Source organism: Falco punctatus, assembly GCF_963210335.1.
Source record: "Falco punctatus genome assembly, chromosome: 4".
NCBI lineage: Eukaryota > Metazoa > Chordata > Aves > Falconiformes > Falconidae > Falco > Falco punctatus.
This window is the reverse complement of record NC_137583.1, coordinates 16,381,593-16,406,620: the sequence shown is the minus strand read 5'-3', so window position 1 is coordinate 16,406,620 and position 25,028 is coordinate 16,381,593. Positions and strand designations below refer to the sequence as shown.

The 25,028-nt window shown below is 46.8% G+C and overlaps 1 protein-coding gene across 1 annotated transcript in view; it reads right to left on the bottom strand.

Moving 5' to 3' along the window:
- Positions 1 to 324: 324 nt before the first annotated feature.
- SNTN (sentan, cilia apical structure protein) overlaps positions 325 to 25,028 on the bottom strand; it is a 33,375-nt gene continuing 8,671 nt past the window's right edge. Inside the window, exon 4 of the mRNA XM_080382792.1 lies at positions 325 to 24,634. Coding sequence (XP_080238918.1) covers positions 24,476 to 24,634 — 159 coding nt within the window. The 3' untranslated portion in view covers positions 325 to 24,475. The remainder of the gene's footprint in view (positions 24,635 to 25,028) is intronic.

Sequence of the window (25,028 nt, the reverse complement as noted above, 5' to 3'; positions counted from 1 at the left end):
TCATTAATTCTAGTCACTTCAGCGGTGACTTCCCCACCACTTGTGGCACTCAAAGAAGTTATAGATTGCCTTAGTAAGAACGAGTCCCATTCATTAGCCATTTCCCTGCACTTGCATATTAATATTGTCAGGCCTTGTTAAATATAGAAATCTATTCTTTTTTAATCCGTTTTTAACTGGCATTTTTTTTCCTAGGGGTAGCCACGAAATAATTGATAATGAGCTATCCCACCTCCAAAAAGCGTGTGAAATTCCCCAAGCAGCCTCCTGTTGCTGCCGGGGAGCGGAGGCAGGCTGGTTAGCTCCGTGGGGACCCCTGAAACTTTCGCACTGCACACCCTCTTCTCCACTTTGCGGAGAGGTAATCTAGTCAGCAGAACTCTCACCTCGGTTACACGTGTGCTTATAAACAGGATCCAGCGGTGGGAATAAGAAATAGCAACCACGAACGGTGCAGGCGGTGGGGGTGAAGAACCCTGCAGAGACCCCTCACGCTCTCCACAGCTCAGCTTCACGCAGCCCAGCCCAACCAAACACCACCAATACTCCCAAGAAACTCAAAACCAGAAAGACCTGGCAGCAGCAGGTAACTTGCTACCAAAGAAATCTTTATTCTACAGGGTAAAGGGAGTTCCGTTAATTTATTTGGCTAAAACAAGAGCTGATTGAAATCTCTCAACTGTGTTTTATTGAATAAGGTTTTTCACGTAAACAGTAATTTTGAAGGACCTTGGGGAGAGGAGGTGTGTTGAAGAAAATGTTGCTTTCTTGGCCACACTTAAAACTGATTTCCACGAACATCAGGCCTCTTGTGCTCTTGACTACATAAAGAATAGTGCTGTACCCTGAAATAGGAAATGGGATTTTCCGACTTTTTTATCAGCTACCAAGATTAATAGCTTTAGAAGAATCTAATTCTTTCAGAGATCCTGCACAAACATCTCCCCTTGCATCTTGCAATAGCAAACTCTTCAGTCCAAGTAGATACACAAAAACCTAGCAACTAATTTGAGCTCATTTTGTCATTCTGACAAGGCTGCAGGAAAAGAATGGGAGACAGAAGCATTACAGGGAAACTCCCAGATATGAAGTGGTGGCCAAAACCTCCCCCTGGCACTGACGAAGCCCCGTGAGTCAAGAGCAGTTCAAACGTGTGGCTGCTGCTCTGGTTGTTGGTTGGTGCGGCAGTGTTTTCGATATTCATTACAACAAGGAGTCCGTGATAAGCTCTTGGTGCTGTTTGTAGCACAAGCCCAGGTATAGGTCTTTTTTTCTGGTAATGACTTTGGCAGAAAATCAGCATCTGTTACAGCTTTTGACAACTTATAATTATGGTTGCAACTGCAGTCAAGTGATTTCAGACAGAAGAGCAAGTAATTTCCCAGTTATCCACGGGGGCAGCACCCTCCCCATCCGAACACCTGTGGAGAAGAGAGCATTCCCACCGTTCAAGTTCCTGCAGAGCATGTGCATGAGGGGAAAATGCACCTTTTTTTTTTTTTGTTGTTCCCCTTTAAGGAAAAAACCTTCCATTTTTCTACCCTTTACAATCGCTAGTGATTTTCTAGCATGTGAAACCTGGTGTCCCCGTGTGCCCACTGCTGCGTGCTGGAGCCCCGATGGACAGCATTGCCCTCAGCAATCAATTCTACACCATGAGTGACCTCCACCTTTCTTATACTGACCCAACACACAACAGTACCATGACAAAAGTGTCTTCCTGCTCTTTTAGGGACTGTCTTGCTTCCCATCCTCAGTAACTATGCTGGATGCTTGATTCACTCCAGTTCAAACGCTATCGACAGTGGACCAGGTCCCCTGTGTTTTCAGGAGCCGGCCCCTCATGGGGCTGCACAGACAGCTCTGGGACAGCAGAGCTAGATGCAGCATCCTTTAGATCCATGCTGACTCCAGTGCCGGTACAGCTGAACCTACCCCCAACAAATTGCAGCACTACATTGAAGCAAGGCTGACATAAATGAGATCAGAAATGTGATTCATCACTTTTAGAAGCCACTTTGCTGCGTTTTTCCAGAATCATGACACACTTTTACCTGAATTTTACCAAGAAATCAATTATCCGCTAGCTATTACATTTATCAAAACAGGTTTCCAGTGATGTAAATCATCATCACCTTGCTGAAGCTGGTAGCACCGAGCCCATCTGCATGAGCCGGGCAAGTAGCCTATCTCCTGTTTGGATGGATAGCAATATATGGCCCTTGTACAGCTGACAGACGTTTACGGAGGCTAATTACGGGGACTGCAAGAATATCAGTTACTTTGACATGTTAATGGTTTCTTTTTAATTAGATACACAGGCACAGAGGTGATTGCAAATAATTCAGTTGTTGATGAGCTAATGTGTTTCTACCAGGACAGGTCCCCAGATATGCTTTGTTCCACACCAAAGAGCAGTCCATCAAGGATGGGGAAGCTCTTCAAGCAAGGCCAAGGCTGGGAACGCCATCTGTGCAGTAAAACTGAGCCCGAGTGCCTTGTTTGCCATAAACTGCCCCGTTTGTGGTGGTGTCTTGCCTGACCCAAGCCCAGCCCTAGCTGGAAGCAAGGTGGATGTAGCAGAAAGCAGCTGGTGCTACAGGGTTTGGGTGGACACGGGCTGCAGCAGGGAAAGGAGGAGAGATATGGGGGTCGGGGGGGAAGCCCCTGGCAGGTCATGGTGATCTGATTAACCCCACACATGCGGGACACACAGCTGTGTACGGTGTGTTGTGGGTCTGGGAGCGGCAGTTGCATCTTTCATTATTTAAACCAGAATAAACAGCAAAATGCCTTGATTTTGTGAAGCTGGGGGATACCCGTCGGCATTTGGCAGGGCTGGAGGAGGCTGCCAGGCACAGCTGCCAGCTGGGAGCCTGTGGGCACGGCCTCACCTCTGAAGGGGCCGGTGCTGGGTCCCTGGCCAGGGGAGAGTGGCGGTGGGCACCCTCACCTCTGCAGGAGCAGCACTTGCCATGCCACGGTGCCCACGGGGCGGGCGGGTCTCCTGCCCTCAGACCTGCCGCTCCTGCCTTGGGACCACTGGGGATGCAGGTGGCTTTGAGCAGGAGATCCATACTGTTTTCAGGATGCAATTAGAAAAATAAAGAGATAAAGGCTCTTTTGCTTTTGACCTCAGGTATGAATACCTCAAAGAATTACCTTGTCATTACGTGGAATATATGATTACAAGCATGTATACTTTTAATAACAACCTAGCACTAGCGGTATGGCTTGCTTTGTCAAGCTTTCAGGGTCACCGAGTTAGCTTATGAGAATTCAACTGAAGTTCCAGGTGTCAACGTATGCGGAATGATGGTATCTGTACAGGGTGACACAAGGCCTTTCCATACAGGAATGGTGACTCCATATTTAAAAATCCTCTCTGCAAACCCATCTTATTTTGCTATCCTTCATATCCATAAGCCATATTTCACAGAAAGTTCAATCCCTTTCCTAGAAAACTGGCCAGTGAAGCAGCTTCCACTTCTCTGTAGCTGTGATACTGGGAGCAACCATCTTCCCCACACTCCATTTCCCCAGGAATTTCTTCTTTGCGGTCTGCAGTGAAATTACACAATGCCACTGTGTAAAAGAGAGCAGCGAGCTCTCAATGGGTATTTAAGCCCTTATTTGTAGGAGTAGGATGCAAAGTTGGCTGGATTTCCAGAATGGATGCTGACTCAATAATTTTTCCCGTGTCCCATAGCAATCCCATTGGCATACACCATCCTCTGCACAGACACCACGCGTACATGTGTGAGTACCAAACCTATACATGTTTCAGCTTCTCTTTTTTTAACCTAAATAAGGATAATGGAGCATGGTGTGGAAGATCCCAGCTTTGCTGGGATTTAAGGAAAGACAAACTTCCCGTCACCCCCCTGCCTGCCTTCAGCAGCCTCCACAAGAAGGGGAACTACTTTGTTTAGCATCAGCCATTCTTGCTCAGAAAGAAAATTTTCTTTCATCAAGACATACAATTACTACACATGGCATTCATAAAAACAATGCCATGTTTAGCAATTTGTAGCATTAACCTTGGAAGGAATTTTCTCTGGTGGAGTTTGACAACTTTGTACAAAAAAAAAAAAAAATTTCTTTAAGCAGAAAATAGTCTTTAAGGGAAGCAAATTTAAATACAAACTAAAGTTCCCTCACACCGTGCTGTAAATCACAAGGGAAACATAATTCATTTGCAGCAGTTTTCAACACGAAAACTTGGCAGTCTTTCAGTAAGTTTCATAATTGCTCTATTTTAAACTTCAGCTTGAAAATGCTCAAGATAGCTTTTGGTTTTATTGAAAGGTTAATTTCACACCTACAGAAAAATATCAGCTTTCCATTAGATCTAACGGAGTGTTAAATGCAAAAATTACAGTCCCTTCATATAAATGTGCAAAGTTGGTTGCATTTTTAACCCATCTTGCTTTCCCATTCTTTCCCAGCGGAGTGGAGGCACAACAGGCGGCCGCGCTGCCTCTGCGGGCATGCTGGGCACGGCACCTGCCGGCAGCACCACCACCGGCACCCACTGCACCTACTCGCATGTTACTCCCGGGTGAGAGCTGCAAGACGACGCCAGCCGCAGTCATTCTGGTGCTAGCTACGGGGGTGGTGGTCCTTAGCAGCCCATGCCTGAAAAGCACCCAGCATGAAGGGCAAATGGGGACACATCCCAGACATTAGTGTTGAACAAAAATACTAATTCACAAATTTATGCCAAGGTATCTCAGAAATCACCATCACATCTCTTGGCTCACCTTAGTGTTAGAACCGTGCAAACAAGGGGTAGGCAAACAAAGAATTTGCCTGTATCCTTCTCCATCCCCTAAGCTGAATTTTCTATTTGGGAGAGGTGTGCCCTTGGGGATTCCTGTGTCCCCTCTCCCATGACCAGGCAAGCACAGCTCCTCTGCCACTGGGGGGGTCAAATTAGGGCACAGAATTAGGAAAAAATGATAAAATAGTTCTGGTGAGCTGTGCACTTGGTGCAACGTCCCACCCCACCAAGGTGCGCTGAGTCCATCAGTCGTTCAGGGTGGGAGAATGTCCCCATGGAGCCACTCCTGAATAGCCAGAGGAGCCCCAGAGGGCACTTCTAAGCATCTAGGGCTAAATATCGTGCAGTAATTGTTTTGTGACACAGCCTAAACTTCAGCTTCCCACACCCTAGACAAAGGTTTGAGAAAGTCCCTGCAAACCCAATGCTTTCACAGTCTGTGTTTTGCAACCTCCACTTCCCCCAAACCAGCGTTTCCCTCCTGCTTCTCAGCTCGGCGCTTCCATCAATGAAACACTGATAGCACTTACAGCAGTAGTTTCAGTTACCCCCCCCCCTCCAATGGATACAGACACTTCCCGAAACCATCATCCCTCCAAGCAACAAGCGCGTGTGTGAGCCGAGCATGCACACTGCCATAGGGCGAGGAGGGGGGGCAGATACAGAGGGGCAAGTTCGTGCAGCCATATGCACGAGGAGTACCATTAGGAAAAACATAGCTTTTGCCCTCAAGAAAACTATGATTCAGTCACTACTTTATGAGGGGGGAAAAAGTCACACTGAATTTCATTTAGGTATTTTAAGTTCAATCTCACCAGAAACTATTTGTTGAGGGAAGAGGGAAAGGGAGGGGGTTAATTAATCCCAGTGAATCCTGGCACCATGGCTCTGTGCAAGGCACATTTAACATTGCAGGGTGCTCCCTTGACATTGCCAGGGGCTCCTGCCTGAGGAAGGTGCTGCTTGGGGCAGAGGGAACATCCCCGGGGCTCAGGGGACTTGCAAAGCTGCCAGCTGCCATCTCCCCCCATCTGAATGAGCAAAATGCAGTGCACGGCCACCAGCACACCAGGGTGCTGAGCCACAGCTCAGCTGGGATTACAGCACATGCATGGGCTGCTGTGTCCCAGGTTCCCCAGGAACAATTTAATCACCAATTGCAGACAAAGGATTAATGCCACAGAAGGAACAGGTTTATTGATTGCAATTTACATCCCCTGCCGCGTGCTTCCCTATGCCAGTGCAGGGATGTGCAGGGGAGGCAGTGCAGCAGAGCCCAGATGCAAGCCCCAAAGCACCTTCTCCAAAGCACGCAGTTTCCATCTCCTTCAGGAAGAGCTCTTGGATTTGTGGCAGTTTTCATTATCAGTGGCAATTTTTATTGCAAGCTTTAGATCCACAGCACCCAAAAAATAACTGGGGGCATCTCATGCTCCAGAGCTCTGGCCTTAAAGCCAGTCACATGCTCCTCCCTGCAATAGCAAAGCAGACCTTGTGCATGGCACAGACAGCCAGGCCTGCAAATAGCTTGGTCTGGACTCCTCACTGGGCAGAAGTTTGGAAAACAGCTTAGAGAAGCAGCCTTCAACCAGCCTGGAGGCTGGGAGCAGGCAGTGCTGAAGCAGGCCTTCCTAAGTGCTCTGGGTGAGGTGGTACCTTGCCTTTTTAAGGTCGGTGTGTCTGAGAAGTGAGACACAGCCCAGATAAGGAACTGCCAGAGAAGGTATCAATAAGATAACTGGGTTTTCTTTAGCTGCTTGCTTTCTTTTAAAACAGGTTTCTAGTTTCTCCCCGCAATTATGAGGATAAATAACTTGGATGTCTTGGGTTCTCTTGTCTAGAAACAGCAGGAAAAATGTAGCTTATGAAAAAATGTAGCTGTCTTTTTAAAAATAAGCTTCTTTTTAACATTTGCAAGTTATCAGCATTGCAAGGATCCTGGCAGTGGGTAAGCCATCCTGCAGAAGATGGATGGACAATTGTTGAACAAAGGCTTGAGCAATTTGTCTGACTTAGTGGGAAGTTGAAAAAAAAGTTCAGTCATCAATGAGAACAGCTCCAGGCATCCTTCTGAACGTCCCAGGTGAGCATCATCCCTTACCCAAAAGGCAGGTAACATTTATACTGCTCTCTGGCATTCAGTCTCTGGCCTTTAGAATCGCTGCTCTTCCAATCTTCCCCATGTAAATCATCACACTTCCCCTTTTTATGATATTCTAATTAAGAAAACTGTGATAACAGTAACTAATTATGTCCATAACACATTTTGAAGTGCTCTCTCCGCCTGTCAACACTCAGAACGGGAGTCTAAACTTTGGCAAGGGTCCCAGAGCCAAAAAAGGGTCTGGAGCAAGATGCCACTAACCTCCTGTCATTAATCTTAGATAAAGAAGTTCCTATGAAAAACCAGCAATTCATTTGCCATCAGTCTCTGGGATCCTTGTTCAGCTTTTCTGACACAGCTCAGTTACACTCTTCCAATCACTCTCTCAAGCGTACAGTCACTGTCATTTTACTATCCCATTTTCCTGAATAAACGGTTCCTGTTTGGAAGGATTGGGTATTAGGATGGACTAAAAGCAGTATTTCATCTTTCAGGAGACTCTGAACTACACCTGTCCTTTAAAAAAAAAAAAACACTAACAGATCAGTGTGATTGCATAGCTTCCCCAAATACACACAAACCCTCAAGTTTTGTCACCTCAATGTTTCAGCTGCAGCATCCTTCTCCCAGCTCGGGGGGCTGCTCGGTGTGGCATGCAGGGAAAGCACAGTCTGGGCAGCCCGTCTTGTTGGGGTCAGAAGGGAGAGCTTGCCAGAGCTCCAGAAGTCAAGGCATTGGGGTTTCCAAGATCGGGGGAATTAAACTGCATTTTAGCATCATGATAGAGCGAAGCTCTGCAGCTGGTTTAGCAGATTGAGAAAACATACCAACCAACACATCCAAATTTCAGAAGTTCCAGCAATTAGCAGAGACTCTGACACCTGCTTTGTTGGGACATCACCAGAGAGATGGTGGCCAGCACACCTGACCAGACATACCTCAAGCTACAGTCATCACCAGCAAGCCTCCTCCATCTCTTCCTCCACCAGCAACACACCCAGCCTGCAGCTGTAACTTCAGCCTCCCCTGCCCAGTCCTAACTGGGACATCTGCCCCTGCTTCCCACCATCTCACCTCGCCTCCCTCACCATAAAACAGCACTGCCAGCTGGAGACCTGCAGGCATCTCTGACTGCCTCCATGGGGGAGTTTTGTATTTAAAACGATGGAGAACAGACTCAATTGTCTAATGGGGGGGTTCAAGTTCCTGTACAGCATCTTTGGCCAAGGTTTTTATACCATTTTCCCACCTGATTTAATTCCTGAGAAAATCATCTAACTGCTAGATTTCATATTGCAAACAGAGATGTAAACTGTTTGAATGCCACAGGCCTGGGTTGTATCTGCAACATCAAAGGAAACCCATCATCTTGACGAATAATGGGTGAAATCTGCATGGATCTGGCTGGCTAGATGGTAGGAAGTGCCTCTCCAGGGAGTATTACCGTTTTAGCCATGTCAGGCCTATGAGTTACAGATTTTTGCAGTGTATAAATTTATTATGTAGATTCATGTGGTCTACAGAACACAAAAGGTGGCATAAATATATATTACAGTGCCAACAGCTTGTTTTATCTCAATGCCTGACAGTTTACAACTGACATTGAAGAGAACAGCGACGAGCAGCCACTTCGCAAGCCCTCTCTGTAAAAGGCAATTGGATCAGATAGTGGAACCGGTGGGACAAGCCTCCACCATTTTCAGCTAAACTGTTATGATAGGGACTCGAGCAGCTCTGCAATGCGGTTTCAGATCGTATCTGGTACTGTGCTTTGTGCTCTCCTGAGCTGGCTGCAATTACAGATGAGTTATTGGTCATTTCTTTGGGATAAACTTGTCCCACGCCTGTGTAACACAGTAGAATCCTACTTGCCATTTAGAGAGCAAAATGCATTCAAAGGACTAGATAACCAGCCTATTACCAGTGCTAATTTCACTTACATTATCAGGGTTAAAACCCACACAGCTATTGCTAAGCCCAGCAGCGCAATTCAGTGTCCGAAATGACCCCAGCAGGGAGCAGTGGCTGCGCTGGTCAGGGCAGCCCAGCCAGATGCAGGTGCTCCTGACATCTTCCAGAAGAAATGAAACCCCATCCTTCTTTGACTCACAATGCACCACGAAAAGCGGCAAACTCAGACTCCAAACAGCTTGGCTGGATGTCAAGTGTGTGGTGTTTGCACATAAAGTGGAGATGCAGGCTGACCAACGCAAGCTTGCAAAGCAGCAGTGAAAGTAATATTAGCTGGCGCAAATATGACTAGTTATTTCTTTTTGGTGCTACTCTGCACACATGATCAGCTGCCGTGGGAGCTTTTTTATTTCATGTATGCCACTGCAAAGTGAAACTAAAATGTTGGCACACTAGGACAGCGGCCCTTATCTCCTGCTGTGACTGCAAAAAAAAATCACATTGCACCTCTGCTCAAGAAGTTTACGACAACAGTGGTGGTGCTGGGCTTCCCCAGGGAAGGTGGCAGGTTTGAAGGTTAAACCATGACAGGGCTCAGAGGGGACAGTTTGGCACAGCCAGCAGGCTGCAAAGGTTAATCTGTTACTACATGACACGCCTCGAGGGGTTTTGCCTTCTGAACCCAGGCAGCAAGGACAGGAATGGTTGTGTGGAGCCTCTCCCAGGCATTTTTGCAAGAAAATGCAGATACCTCCTACAATAATGCTGGTGGGGGGTTAGTGGCCTGGGAGGAGCGGAAAAAGTGAAGGAAAAATTAAAAGAAAAAAATGCTAAATTTCAGTTTAGATCTATTTAATGATTAAAGGAAGCTAAACAAAAAAAATTGTTTTCCCCTCTAAAAAAAAAAGATGTCAGAACATTTTCATTTCACAGCCAGAAAGTATCAACTTACTTCTAGTGCTCTCTGCTTTTTCTGAGGAGCTAGAAGTTTGGAGAATGAAACAACTCTGGGAAGTATCACTGAGTAGAAAAGCAAGATTTTTGCTGAGAAGCCATTTCTGGGAGCTTTAACCATACAATGGGATGCGACACAGCATCTGCTCCTTTGGCAAACTATTGCCTCACATTTGTTTTGGGACATCAACAGCTTTATTCATTATTAAGGAATATTCACATGCCAAGGAAAGATTGGCATTTCTGAGAGATGCTCACAAAATGTCCATGAGTTTTAGCACATGCCTCCTTATTCAAAGTTTACACCAGAAATATGGCATCCACCATCCTCTTGTCCTTAAAAATATTTCTCTCATTCATCAGCGCATGGTTTAGATCAAAACCAGAAGGCAGGAACAATTCCAGTCAGCGATCTGTGAGCAGTCCCTTGTCTGAAGGATACACATCAAGAAGTGATGAGTTGTTGATCACTTAGACAAAAAAAAAAAAAAAAAAAAAAAAAAAAAAAAAGGAATAATAATCCCTGAAAATGCTTTGTAAATGAAGTGCTTATTAGGAAAGAGATCTAATTTGCAGCTCATCTCCTGACTGTGGCAGCTCCACATCGATTGCTGCTCCCAGGTTGCTGATGGATGGCACAAGGCACACAGAGGCTGGAGGCGCTCCCCTCAGCTTTGTGCATGCAGGGATAAGATCACAGGTGGAGACATTGTCAAATCATAGATTAGACCAGACTGGCCCTGGTCTGTGATGTACTGTACAGGAAATATGGGTGTTTATTAACACAGGTGCTCTCAAAACTCTTCCACCGTACCCAAAGGAAAGCCCGGCTCCTCTGTGGTTTTTACCCACAGAAAAACTGGGCAGGCACAGGGAGGTTTTGCTCAACCACCATCCCCATGCCTGCCAGAAGTGGCAGAGCAGCACCACTTGCCATAGGGAAACCTGGCCGAAAAACCAGCAGAGTGGAAGATGTAACTCTTCCCAAGGTGACAAGCAGCTGAGCTCCCTGAAAGCCAGAACCGATTCAGAAAAGGCAAGGAGAGACCCTCCACAAGCAAAGCACAGGGCTGATCCCTTCCACACAGGGTCCCAGAAGGTCCCATCTGCCATAACCCCATCCAAGAATCCCTTTTAAGCCACAATTTCACAGACCTTTTAAATCCTTGTATTTGAATATTTTCATGCATATAAAGGTCTGCTTTGCTATCCTTAAGGATAAGCCAGTTAATTAATAACTTCCACCTATAAACCCCATCTTCTGCCTGCAGCAAGCATCAAGACACAAACAGAATCAAGGCAGCATGAGGATATGTCTGCATGGCTTCAAGCTTGAGCCAAAAGCCTGGGTTTGTAACTCTAAATGCTTGTACACACATCCCCCTAGCTCTGATTTACCCGTGGAAACAGCTTCTTGGAGAACAGATGCAGTGCTTGTGGGCTGCTCCCCACACCCATCCCTGTGGCTGCTGCAGCACATCTCAGGCATCTACCGAGTGGCCACAGCTCCCAGCTCAGCAAACTGAGCCAACTTGGATCGGCTGTGCTCTAATGTGCCCATCTGCGCGCTGCAGAGGCTCAGCACCTGCTTTACAGCTGATTGAGATGTCTCTGCCTATGGCAGAGGGAAAAAGAAACCCTGCAAAGCCTCCCTTTTTGTCAGTTAGAGCCCAAGCACATACTTGCATCAGGCTCTAAGTTGATTCACTTCATCCACTCTGTAGGCAAAAGCGATCTTTTCCCCCTGCGCACATGTAGCCATATTAACCGCCTCCCTCTACTTACAAGGATGCTCCGTTTGCATCCCTCACCCCCAGGATGCACCTTTTCCCAGGTGACACCATTTATCAAGCACGGCAGACTCCCTCTTTCACTGGGTCAGGCACAGGAGCTAGTATTTATAGGCTTTCACGGGCTTCGGATACCTTAAATGTCTTCCCATTACTATACAGGGAACCAGAGCCATTTCCAGTTTGGAACGGAGCCAGCTGCAGCAGGGCTTCTCCCTCAGACCGGCTGAGAGCTGCTTGCAGCCCTGCCAGATGCCGAGACCCAGCGGCAGCGTGGGCAAGATGCACATGCTGTGAAGTCCCCGAGGTACTCTCTGTGCTGACGACCACCTACTGACCTTCCTTGCCAACCGTTAACATAAAGGTGTGCTTATACAGGGAGGGCTCCCTTATGGAGCAGCGCTATTGTATCTGAACACGTGCTTTATCCAGGCGGTTACTCCGGTGTTGCAATACAGGCAGAAGCTGTGAGACACACCAGGGGTGCCAGGTGTTTGAGGCACCCAAGTAAAGATGTCCTATGGCAAAATCCTGTTCCAAAGTAACTCCAGTCTTAGCTTGGGGAGCCTGAGACCCTATAAATCAAGACATCACGCCTTAAAATTACAGGGTGCTTTCTGCATTTTCTAGTAGATGTCTTGAAAGGATTTCTTTGACGATACAATACTGCAAAGCCTAGGTTATTCGCATTTACATTAGGCATCATTTACCCTTCAGAAGAAGCTGCATTACAGAGACAAGGAAAAAAGTCATATATAAGGTGGGGGTAGAATCTGTTGTGCGTGAGACACGGATTTCTGCAATGATTTGCCTGGGTAAAGGTTATTTAATTTAGTGAGATATGTTGTACTCAAGTGTTTAAATTAGAAACCTGCTCCGAGCTGAGGATCTTTGATTAGACAAAGAGGAGAACAGTAATCACTTGGAGCACTACACACAAGGGGCGAGCAGCCACTCAGAATCCCTAATTTATAACTTACTTATGCACTGCAAAGCCCACACACCTTAATGGTTTAGATATTCTGCTTTATGCCAAATGACTAAAAGCTCCTTGTGTGAGCAGACAGCCACTCACAGTCAGGTCATTTATCTTTCAAAATTGCAACAGAGCAATCTTGTCCTCTCCAGTTGGAGGTCTCTCTCTAGGCACAGGCATCTCGAGGTGGCTGCATTTCAATACACATCATTTGAGAGCCTGCTGCGGGCAAGCTCAAGCAGACAGCAAAGTTGTGAAGTTGCTTCTCAATATGCAAACCATGATCATTATTGTATGCTGTGAAAGTACCAGCATGTCACCCTGCCCAGTGACCGCAGGACAGCTGCTTCTAGAAACACGGTAAATTTCCTTTATCCCAGCAACAGACCTCTATTTACAGAGGTATGTGTGAGAAGCCTGAGCCAAGGAGCTACCTATACAAATACATCAGGACCAGGGTAGCATCTCCCCCCAGGCACTTTAATCTGGCCTCTTCCAAGCCTAGCAACAGGAGCATGGGGCTTCCTGACTTGTTTTCAAATCTAGATCCTTCCCTAGGGTTCACTTGCAGATGTAGGAGCTGGCAGCTTCAGTCCCCAGGCTCCAGCACCAGGCAGTCACAGTGGCTCGCTGCAGGACCACAGCCCTTGCTGCAGCACAGAGGATGTACTTCTTGGGCAGCCAGTGCAGGAGGATCATGGCATGCAACAGGCTCCAGGGTGTCACTGCTCAAGGACTGATAATGTATTGGTAGAAAACAGACTATGGAAAAAAAATAATTATTAAATAGCTCTATGCCTGTCACCTCTGGCCCAACATTAGCTTTGTGATGGAGTCAGAGATGGTCTGAGCCTGGTTTTTTTTTGCGACACTTTTAATAAAACGCACTGCAAAGCCTGTATTGCACTAAGCTAGACACATAGAACCCCCCACGATCACTTTAGGAATGAAAGGCCTCTGCAGCAAGGCAGGGACCCACACCGGGCTCTCAGGCTGGACAGGCTGGTGGGACACACCTCTGTCCTGGGCACTTGGGAGCAGATTTTCACCAGCCTGCTCCTGTCTCACAGAGGATTGCTCACAGTCCTATCACCAAGGGGGAAGAGAAGTGAAAAGCCACAAGTATCTATCTTCCTCTGAGGAAGGCGCAGATACTGCTGTTATCTTTATGACAATTTTTAGCGGCATCAGCACGCACCACGCTCAGCAGCACAGTTGAAATCTGTTGTGTCTGGGATCAGCAGACAGATCTTTGCCTGCTGTCTTTGCTGGTACATTAGCACGTCTTACATTAATTCATCAAATTAAGAACGCTGCAGTAAAGCAGAGAAAACTTGCTGGAAAAAAGCTCGCTAAATGTTCCATGCAATTTTGTTTTGGATACTTCAACCAAGAGTATCCCTACCCTGAGGCACAGTCGTTACACAACCAAGTCCCTGAGACAAAGCCTGGCTGGGGGGGTTGGGAAGGTTCCCTTAGCACAATGGGCACAAACACCCAGGAGCTGGGCTTGTACATCCCAAAGCGTATGGAAGGAGAGGGCTCTGTACCGTGGCTTCGAGAGATGCGATGATACATGGAATGTGGCGTATTTGTTCCCAGTGACTGGTGTCGGGGCAGTTTTGTGGCTCACGCTATTAACACAGGCAAGTGCCTACGAGCAGAGTGCTGGGAGCTGGGATGTGGCTGGACTAACAACACACGTTTGAGAAAGCACATGGTATTGTGCTATACATCTCAGTGTGTGATTAACTCCGGTTACCCCAGGACAGGCACCATTCATCACCGATCTGTCTCCTAGGGCTCCACCAGCAGCACGGCAGCACTGGGAAGGTCACTTCCCCGGGACCCCCTGCTCATCCTTCCTCGCCCCATAGCACAGGGCTGGGGTTTGCCGGTTGGTTGCTCCTTGAGTCAGTCCACACACCATAGGGAAGGAGTTAAGGTTTTGCCCCTCCTTGAAACCAGGTCCACACTGAGCATCCCCAGGACTTCTGTTACTGTAAATAATATAAACCTTTTGTATTTTTGGTCTTGTATTTCTAGACAGGCTTCCAAGCCCCAGCCTTCTTTCTATCCCCAAGGAACCAATAACTAATGAATAATTGAGAGACCTGATTTTGGAGCAGTGTCTCAGAGCTCACTTGAGCGCACATCACATGGGACTCGGCATTTGGCTCCCACTGCCTGCACCTGTGAAAGGGGGTCTCCCGAGAAAGAGCCGATGGCTTTTCTGCAGTAATTACCTTCAGCGAGATGCAGTTAAAGCACAGCAGCATGTTACAGACGAAATGGCAAACCAGCAAGTCTGCTGTTGGCATGGCCCCCTCCCTATTAACTAATGGGATATATTAAAGCGGAGGAGTTTCCGAACAATCAGATTAAAAAAATAAAGAGGTCTGTGCCTGGAAAAATGCAAACCTTCATGAAATATTTGGCACCTTTCAGATTCTAACTAGCAGGAAAGGAGAGAAGAGAAATATTAAGCTGCAAAACAGACTGGCTTTGCACTCTTTACACTTTGTACACTTTACTGCCAGTAAGCTATTACTCAGCTCACAGATTAATTAAAAAAAAATAATTTTTTTTTCAAAGAGCTTCCACCACAGATGCTATAGCCACAGCTGCCTGTGGTGGAGTGACAACCCCTCTCTTGTTAACATCAGTACCAGAGACATCAGAAAAGACAAACATGATACTGGGATTTGGGAAAGAGCCCTGGGATAGGGGTGGGGGCACGGAGCCCTGCCAGCTGCAGGGCCTGGCGAGCTGGCGAAAGCTCTGTCAAGAGGAGCAGCAGCGAGGGTCCAGGGTGGCTCCTGGCAGAGGAAGGCATCGTCACCAGCAGGCAGGAGGAGCCATGACCAGCAGAGCTATTGCCTGCTCCATTTAACAGCATTTTAACACCAAAGGGCTTTTGACAAAGCCCTTCTCCCAGGCACTTAAAGCTGCTAGGATGTCACAGGATGAGAGGGAGGATACTTTAATGCATTAATAACTAGAGGGACAAGAAAAGCAGAACCCACAGAGATAGGAATAAGCTCTAGTTTTTCCACAGATGAGGGATGTATCCAGGGATTCGTACCACTCATGGTAGTCATAAGTGGCCTAGAAAGTCATTTGGAATCAAGAAAAGGTTTGTAGGTGAGATGTGCTAAGCTAGTGAAAACTGGAGGAGATTTTATATGTGTACGGACAGAGAGAGACACTTTATATATAATGTACGTTAATAGCTATATATTAAAGATATTACATATGTATTATAGCTTGTGTATATATTATAGAAAATATTATATGTTAAAAATGGTGTGTATATATATATATATCTCTACTCACAGAAGTACATATAAGCTAACAGCCACCCCCTTTGCTACAGTCTTTGCCAGGGTACCAGGCACCAGCTGCTCTCGCAAGACAGATGTGGAAGAGGCAGCCAGCAATACTGCACACAGCACAGCACTGTGCAGGACTCCGTGGAGCAACAACAGCAGTAGTACCCAAGCAGCAGGCTAAATGCATTCCTCCAAAGCAAACTAAACACCAGACCCCGAGCCTGGGCTCCACTGCAGACCCAGAAGCCAAACCCTCTGGTTCTCCCCAGGGCAGCAGGTGCAGCCAGGCTACATCAGCCCGTTTCCACCCCGGCCACACGGTGAGGCAGGCGGGCAGTGAACCTGGACAGCCACTCACCGCCAAGACCCATGCCAACAGCTTCCAGAAGGGCCCATAAAAGCAGTGTGTGTTTTTATGAGGCATTACAGAGACCTGAGATATTGTAGCAATTGGTACCATGCAGTTTAAAAACATAACAATTTCGATTCATTTGTGTATTAACTAATAACTCAGGCTCTAGTCTACTATTTTAACAAACTGATAGGATACTTCAATTGATCTTAAAAGTACCTATTAACACCTGATAGCCCATAGTACTCATTAGGATGAGCACACCTAGCCAGGAATCTTGTTATGAAATAATTGTTGATAGCAAAACGCTCCCAGGTTGCAGGAGAGCACGCAGGTGGCTCACATGGCTTCCAGCTCAGGGGGACAATCCTGACTTTCCTAAACTCTTGGTGCTTACAAAAAGAAGCAAGGCCAGACCGGACCTTCCTAAAGCTACTGGGATGCAAGCTTTATGCTCAAGAAAGATTCACAACTGAGTTAGGTCAATGACACCAACAACCCCCACAACTCTGATTAATACCAGTATTTGTTTTCTTGTATATTAATCTCTAATGCAAGGAAACATTTTACATACCTGTAAGACAATACAAAATAGCTGTCCTGTCAGCAATCCAGCACCCCAACCTCTCTCTCCAGGGTCTCTGCAGAAGAAGAATGTTTTCCCTTTATCAGAATTTCTGAGCTGACTTGAAACGCTCGGCAGCTGAGAGCTCCCAGTTAAATGCCTAAGGAAGAGCTGCTAAATGTTTTTCTGAGCTAAAGAAAAAGGAGACAACCAGAGCAGGCATGTCCAGAGCATGGCTGCCACCCAGTAAAGTTAATAAGCCACCTTTCTTAGGAAACCTTCTACCATGTTAGATGTATGCATCCAACATTATATAGCAGTCACTTCAGATTTCAAAAGTCTTCAGACTCAGCCTTGAGTTTCCTTCAAGCCCAAAGCCCACTCTCCTGTTACACCAGCAATCTCTTTTCTCCCACAGAGAGGTAAATCCCCCCAGAACACACATCAGGCAGCAGAGACCTGCCTCCTCCAACACACCTCAGAGGTGCTGCCTGCCTGGCCTGGAGCATCAGCACGTCACCCACATCCCAGACCTCAGACACCCACCTCAGCATCCCCAGCCCCACTTTGCACCCACGTACCCTGGGCAGCATCTCCCTCCTTGGGGAGGGCAGCCGGGCCACGGCTCTGCAGCACCATCGCTCCTCGGCCAGAGCCCAGCACCCTGACCTCAGCATAGCTTAGGCTTTGCTGGATGAATCCAGATGCAGGTGGAAGAGCCTGCCTTTTAACCCAGCTCTGCTGCAGGGGCAGCTCTTGGCATCCCCTTAACAGGGGTAAAAAAAAACCCAATCTGCATTCTCCTGTGGTCTCAAGGGCTAGAATAAATATCAGAAAAGAATTAAGCGTTGCTCTTTTATTTAATATGCTTACCCACTCTTTCCCTCACATACACTTGAGCACTCCCAGCATTGTTTCGCCCCAGGATACATTCAGCAGAAAGCTTTAGGTGTTCATTAATTAATGCCTAATTTGTGTGGGCCTGTGCTTATAATTCTTATGCAAATTCCTCTCAAATTGTGTTCTGTTTTCAGCTGAGCTGAATCCAAGCACTAAGAAGCCAGAAGAGGAAAGACAAATTGAGGAGTGTATGTGCAGGTAATAAAGCTTTTCTTTTCCTCAGAGGCTTTGCAATAACCTTGGGTCATGTGTACTACAAGCATAAATTTAGAGAAGAGAGAAAGAGCGGTGTAATGGCTGAGTCTTGCAGAACAGGCAAGTTAAGAGCTGTTATTGGAACGAAACTACTGATAAATGCTCACTGATGTTTTGGTTATTAATGTGATGGCTTTTGTATAAACTCTTCTTTCTCTAGGAGTATGATGGATCTTTACCAGAGGAGAAAAAAAACCCACAGTTTTTCCCATATAATTTAATCATTGTGTATGTTGCCTGGTATTAACACGGCATTTGACAAAGCCATGTCTCATATGATCTGGTTTTAATTTGCGCTCTTTATTACAGTTTGTTGTAGCTGCCTAATGGAAGTTTGTCAGGGAAGTAATCAGCCTTATTTCCGTAGTGAGATCAGTTTAATAAGAAGGTAATTTTGCAATTTGTTTTCATTAATTAGTTAGGTAAAACCCTATAAAATCCACATAGTGGCGTATAAACCCAGGGAAGCTGTGACACCAGCTACAGTGTCCAAGGAAAGAGGGATATTTGCCTGTTGATGTTTGGTCCCAGATGTGGGGTTTGCCCCTGCCAGCTTTAAGGAAGCAAACTCTGCTATATAACGCTTAACCAGCATGTCTCTACGAGTGCATTGTTGTCTCTAAACAAACCTCAAGAGACCATCGTGTGGTGATGGAGGCAGAACAGCTAGATCAAGAGAAATGCACCAGCAGATGTCGGAAATGTGTCAACATCTGCACACAGGTTTCTGCCAACAGCCTGAGGTGTCAAAGTAAACGGATCTCATATTCCTGGGAAAAAGAATCAAAGAAATAGCGGGAGGGTTCTCTGGGCTACCACTGGAGGAGAAGAAAAGGTCTTGGGGTTGGGCTGTAGATATTTCTATTTGTTCCCACTGTAAGAATACTTGGACCATTCCTGGTACTAGCCAGCTTTGTTTTTCAAAATCAAGCAGAGACCTAGCATACATCAATTTATCCAGGCAAAGAGTTCTCCTAGCTTCAGCTGCCCTTCCAGAGAGCTCGTGTTTCATCTTGTAACACTGACTAATACTTAACAAACCACCAGTAACCAGAGGCAGCAAGGCAAGACTTTCACCAAAGGTTGTTTACCATGATGCTTGTTCTCCTTTGCTCCAGTGATGCTAGGGTGCCTGGAGGCCAGCAAGCTTCTGCGTGCAGGAGTTTGCAAGAGCAGAAGAGGTCCTGGTATCCTGTACATCATTTATTGATCATCTCAGGACAAGCAGGGGCTTGATTTTTTCCCAGTGATGAACTCCTGCATCTGTTTGGACTGCTGGTTTTCCTGGAGGTTTAGAAACATGCCCATCTGAGGAGCTGCTTCCCTCCATCTGAGAGGTCCTGGCCTCTCATTGATCTCAGCAGCAGCTTCACAGGAACATGTGCTGTGGCTTGTGTTTCTCTGGATGACAAGATCCAGCAGACAGCAACCGAGAAAGCTGGATCATGGCAAGGGGAATAAAATTAAGAGAAAATGGAAACTCATCCCTTGGCTCCAGGGGTTGCAGTGGGTCAGAAATATGAAGGTGCCACTTATCCCTGCAAGGGGCTGCAGCTCGTGCTGCCGTCGCATGAGGAGCCATCATCTGGGGGACAGTGGGGGTCCCTGCCTGCCCAGAGGCCCTTGGTACTCCAGGTCCTGTTTGAGACTCAATGGCTCTTTGACAAGCCATTACACACTCATTCGTGCAATAAAACCCAATTTGCACTTTGGCCCAGAGAAACCAAGCACTAGGTGTGACTGTGAGCACAGGAGATCCTTTCCAAGTTGGCCTTTTGGGGACCTTTGCATGGGAAGAATGTTGGCTGAGGCATCACACCAGATATGCACAGCCAGCCTCTGCTACAGACACCCAGTGCTGGGCTTGGGCCCATCCCATGAGTTTCTTTATGTTCAGTTTGGGGATCACAGTTCCAGCTCCTCTGCACATGCTGGGTGCTGGGGCCAGCTCCCGTTATGGCTGTGCATAGCGTAAACTCACTCCTACAATAACAATGCATAAAAGATAAGTCCCATGGCTCTGAATCTATCTGAGTCTAATGGCTGTTCTGTGCAGCTGGGGATTAGAGAGACAGCCTGATATATCTGGCTGCCGAACATCATTTGCTGTTTACCTTTGCTGGAGGAGGACTCAGAAGTAGGGCTATAAACACTTGCGGGGTGAGGAAACAGCAAATGAATAGAGCAAGGTGAGAAGACAGCTTCGCGGAAACCTTGTAAACCACTGACTGCAGTAAAAGTCAGCACAGGAATCAAAAGCTGTCAGCTCAGAAAGCCATAAAAACACCGTCTCTTCTTTATCTAGTTTCCCTGACTGAGCTTGAAACAAAGAGATTTTCTTTTTCCAGGAGGCATTTCAGAGTGCTCCTTTGTGGCTCACAAACTATCACACTTTGGAGAGAACATAATTCTGGGACAAAGCTTTTCATCTGCTCTGTAGTGAGCTCCTAGGGGGATGCACCACATAGCATCTTTCTGAGTCATTCCAACACTCCGAAGGAAGGTTTTCCTACCATGCAGCCACAGTTTAACTGCTACCTTGGTGGGCTGTGATGCAAACCTCTACTTCTCTCTGCAAAGTGACCTGCTGCAAGAACTGCGTAAGGGGAGGCAGCACGCAGCTGCCGAGAAGCTTTCATGGGCCACGACACGTGGAAATACTGAGTGGGGGCGTGCATCACACACTTGCAAAGTGCGTGCAGCCAAGGCAAGTTTTATTTTACATGAAAAAGTAATGCAACACCTACTATGAGAGAGGAGGAGACAGGCAAAGCATCTCTCAGACTGTAAGGTTCCTCAGCATCCAGGCTCCAGGGCCCCAGACAGGAGGTCTTACTGAAAGTGCGATAACAGCGAGGCAGCTGGGGAGCGTATTTCTCGTTCCTGAAAGATCTATGCAAAGCTGCAGACCCTGCGCGTGTGGCCCTAGGCTCCTGGCAGAAAGCTCAACGTGCAAAACTGCCGTGACTCACCCGCTGCAAGTCAGTGGGCTGGATGCAAGAGCTCCCCCGTGATCTGGGAGGGTGCCTTAGAGATTAGACTAAAGCCAGATCTTCAAAACCTTCCAAGTCCAGCAGGCCATAGAGTTAACACCAGATATGAAGGAGGAAGCCATGGGGAGAAGCTGAAGGTGCGCTAATTAAAGTATGAGAATGAACCTGCCTTCCTGAGCTGATATTTGGAAATGGAAACTGAAGATCTGAGGCTCTCCCTGACCCTAATTTCTCCTCTGGCAGTCATTTGAGAGCTGCTCATGTAACTGCAGAGATGACTCAGACTTTTCAGGGCAGAACTTCAAACTTTGATCCAAAGTCTGCAGAGCCTCCCAGGGTGGCTATTCACACCTGGACAGTGTAGCTGGACAAATCCCAACCCAACCCCGAGGCCACAGAGGCCAGGTTTTGACTAGCTGCTCTCCGTGCTGCTGTCAGTTCTAAGGGGTATCAGATATTGATAAGATGTTCACACTTGCTGGGGCAGAGGAGCCTGCAGATTTTATCAATTTAGCTGCCTCCTCAACTCCTTAGCACTTGCGTGGGCTCTGTTATGAGAAATCAATGATGAACTCCCATCACTTCCAATAGGAGCAAGCTAGGGACAAAATAAAGCACAACAGTAGCCTTTTAAGCAAGCTTTTAGCCAGCTCCCTGAGGATGCAGCCAGACATGCTGTTTACGCCAGATCAGCTTCAAAGCCGTTAGCTGAGAGTGCTCAGGGCAGCCACAAATAGTCTGAGCTAATAAAAGAGCATCTTCCACAGCCGAGCTGCAAACTTCTGCCTACTCCTAACTATAAGAAGATGCTGGGGCTCTTCCAAGTGTGTCCGTCTGCTTTTGAGCATCAGGCAGGACTTTCAAGGACTGATGCAAATCAAGCCTTGCATATCCCATTCAATTTACGCAGAAATTCTTGCAGAAACCATCGTAGTGCCTCTTGGAAAGCCGTGGTCTTCTGTGCAAGAAGCTCAGTGTAGACTGGCATCCAGTTCCAGCTCTGCTATATGTGCTGAGCAAGGTACTTGGTTATTCTGTGCCTCTGATTCCTTCCTTACCATTTGAATATCTTTGCTATTGAGTTGTTCAGGAATTTCTTCTTTCTTTGTATTTTCGTCGTGCTTAGTACAAGGGGCTTTTGATCAAAACCAGGGACTCAGGATGCTAGCTCACAATACACCATGCTAGAATAAAAAGGGTTTGCATACAATGAGATGACAGAATGAATTGGTCTGATAAAAGCTTCTTAAGTCATTAATTCAAGTCATGCAAGATTAAGAAACATTTCAGCAATAACAGCAACTTTGTTAGGGCCTTGGGAATTTCAAAGAACTCTTTCTTAATTGGCTTCACAATATTGTTCCTTTTGGATTTTTGTTGTAACAGAGGAATATTAGGAAATTCATGCTTTCAGAGTCACCAGTGGCTCCCAAACAAGTTTTTCAGGGCTGTGCCGTGTTTTCTTTACTTTAGTAATGGGAAAGCCTTCTAGGGAGCCTCACATTCGATCCATCTTTCTACCCCAGAAAAGGAGCACCAGCTGATTTTTCAAACTTGCATAGATCTTCTACCTGGCCAAAACCCAAGGGCACAAGGGAAGAAACTGAGCAACGCTAGGGACACATTATCGATATGAAGCTGTGATACCCATATGGATGAGGCTACAGATTAAGTCCTTATTTTGATCCAGATCCAGAGTGCTTGATCAAGGTCTGTTTGCTCAGCGGACACAAGCTTAGAAGAGACGGTCTCCAAAAGAGGTTTGCCCGCCTCACCCATCCCCATGCTCCCATATCCCACCTCTGGGAGATCTGACGTGCACCCCATGGGGGCAGTCATCCTTGCGGCACAGGGCCACTGGTCCCTCAGTGGGATATGTACGGGAGGGACGCCTCCATGAGCAAGCAAATAGACAGAAACAGCTGCTCACTGGTTTTGTCACTTGTGGCCACAGGTTTGACACTGCCTATTCTTGCAAACCACCAGCAGAGCAAGGGACTTGGCTGGTGCAAGTTTTTATGTGTAGGAAGCCCACTTATGCACATTTAGCCTCCAGGCCAGGCCGTGTCTCAGCTGAGGTTCAAAGCCTGTGGAGCAGCACCTTACCTGCTGAGCTTCATTTCAAAACCCACCACATTCATCTGCATTTCTTCTTTCAGCTCCGTCCCATACCACACAGAGACACAGACCTCCCCTCTCGAAACAACTGGTTGCCAGCTTCCTGCTGCAGCGTGTCTTTCCTCCGCACCAAAATCCATTACAAAACATCCTCTTAGCTTCTGGAAACCCTAAGAGCCTTTTTATGTCAAGGAGTTAAATCTTGTTACTCAGCTGACATTAATTTCCCTCTTTCAGCACCAAAGGTTTTGATCCCTTCCTGTTTAAAAAAAATTATGCACCAAAGCTAAATCATTCTTGTCCTCTCCTTTCCAGACAAGGAGGGAGAGAAAATGAAAAGGATTGCAATGTTTTGCTGGCTTGCTCATCTTATTTGTAGTAGTCGAGGCTTATTCAATTCTTGCAGAGCATATTCTGCTCCTGGGGTGTGAGACTGCTTATTGGTGCCCTAAAGAGATGTCACAGTGGGCTAAACCTTGGCTCTGAGCCAGGACCTTATAGGTAGGAATCAAAACAAAGATTAGGACGATGAGCATTTAATATTGAGGTTCTGGCCCTAACCAAGCCCATGGCTGGGAAGCCAATATCATTCAGCTCCAGTAAAAGCACTTTACTGGCCACCCTTCCCACCCCCCCGCCCCCCCAGTCTGGCTGACCTCTTAGCTTATCTGGTTTCTTGTCTGCACAGTTCCATGAAACAACAGATAGTCTGACATGCTGAGCTAAGCCATCCCTTCGGTCACACAAGTACAGCGTTGCCAAAGGTGCATTGCAAATACTGGGCTTGAAATTCCTTCCATAGTGATCCCTCAATGAAGAGGGAGGTCAGCTGGAGGAGGAAACACAAATAAATAAATGCTCCTTTCAGAAGGATTAATGGTGGGTTGGAAACCAGGCAGACTAAAGTCAATGTTTACCAAAGGCTGCAACAGATTTTGTGTTCGCTGCCAATTGCGAAACCTGCCACTGGTACCACCCTGAGGTAACTGGGAGAGCCCTGGGGAGCTGAGCGGCCACGCCACGGATGCTGCTGCCCCCAAGGGCGATGGGGCTGCACATTCCTGCGGCAGTCTCCCCACAATGGTGTGGGAGACGATGGAGAGGTCTGGGAGAGCATGGCCTGCCTTCCCCTGGCACTGAGGTGGGCTGGGGGCTGCACCCAGCTGCTGACTAGTGCTGGAGCCTCAGGGCCCCCCGAGAGCCCCTCAGCACCACCCCCACCCCCAAAGCACGTATATAGTAGGCACAAAGGCCTGAGCACCAACATTTCACTCCACAGACCGTTTCTACAGAGGAGTGAGTTCAGCCAGGTTTGGACAAGACTTTATTCCATTTAGCAGGGACCCGCACAGGGTATCCAGGCACTCCGTGTGATCTCCGTGTGTGGTTTGCTCCTGCTTTCCTTATAAAGCGCCAAGCCATTTCTTCTTTTAAAGCACTGATCACTTTGTGGTTTTCACATTTTTGATCTCCTGCAGCAGGTCAGACATTAGAGTGAGACTGACTAACAAGATCATGAAATCTTCAAAATCAATTTTGTTCTCAGACTCCTCATCCAGGGCAGAAATTATTTCCTGGTATTTCGGTTTGTTTTCTTGGCCCTATGGAGAATTAAAAAAATTTAAAAATTAAGCATGAAGTTCCTTTTTTGTTGCATCATTAAAAAAGGTAGAATGAATGACACATACATAAAAATTCAGGTCTTTATCTTCCCATTCAGGTCTTTATGTTCACATTCATATTAGTTTTTTCTAAAGGTATCCCAAGAAAGTCAGAAACATTACTGCAATAAGACAGGAGAATCACCAGTCCCCAAAGCTTCCACCTGAACCCAGAATACATCTTTTGAAAGACACCTAGTCATGACTGAAAATCTGGCAGTGATGATGTGATGATAATGCAGCTGGTAACTGCTGGGGAAAAAAAAAAAAAAAAGAAAAAAAAAAGGTGTCTGTGCCTTGATAAAACCAGGGAGCGTGAACAACAAACCAGCCC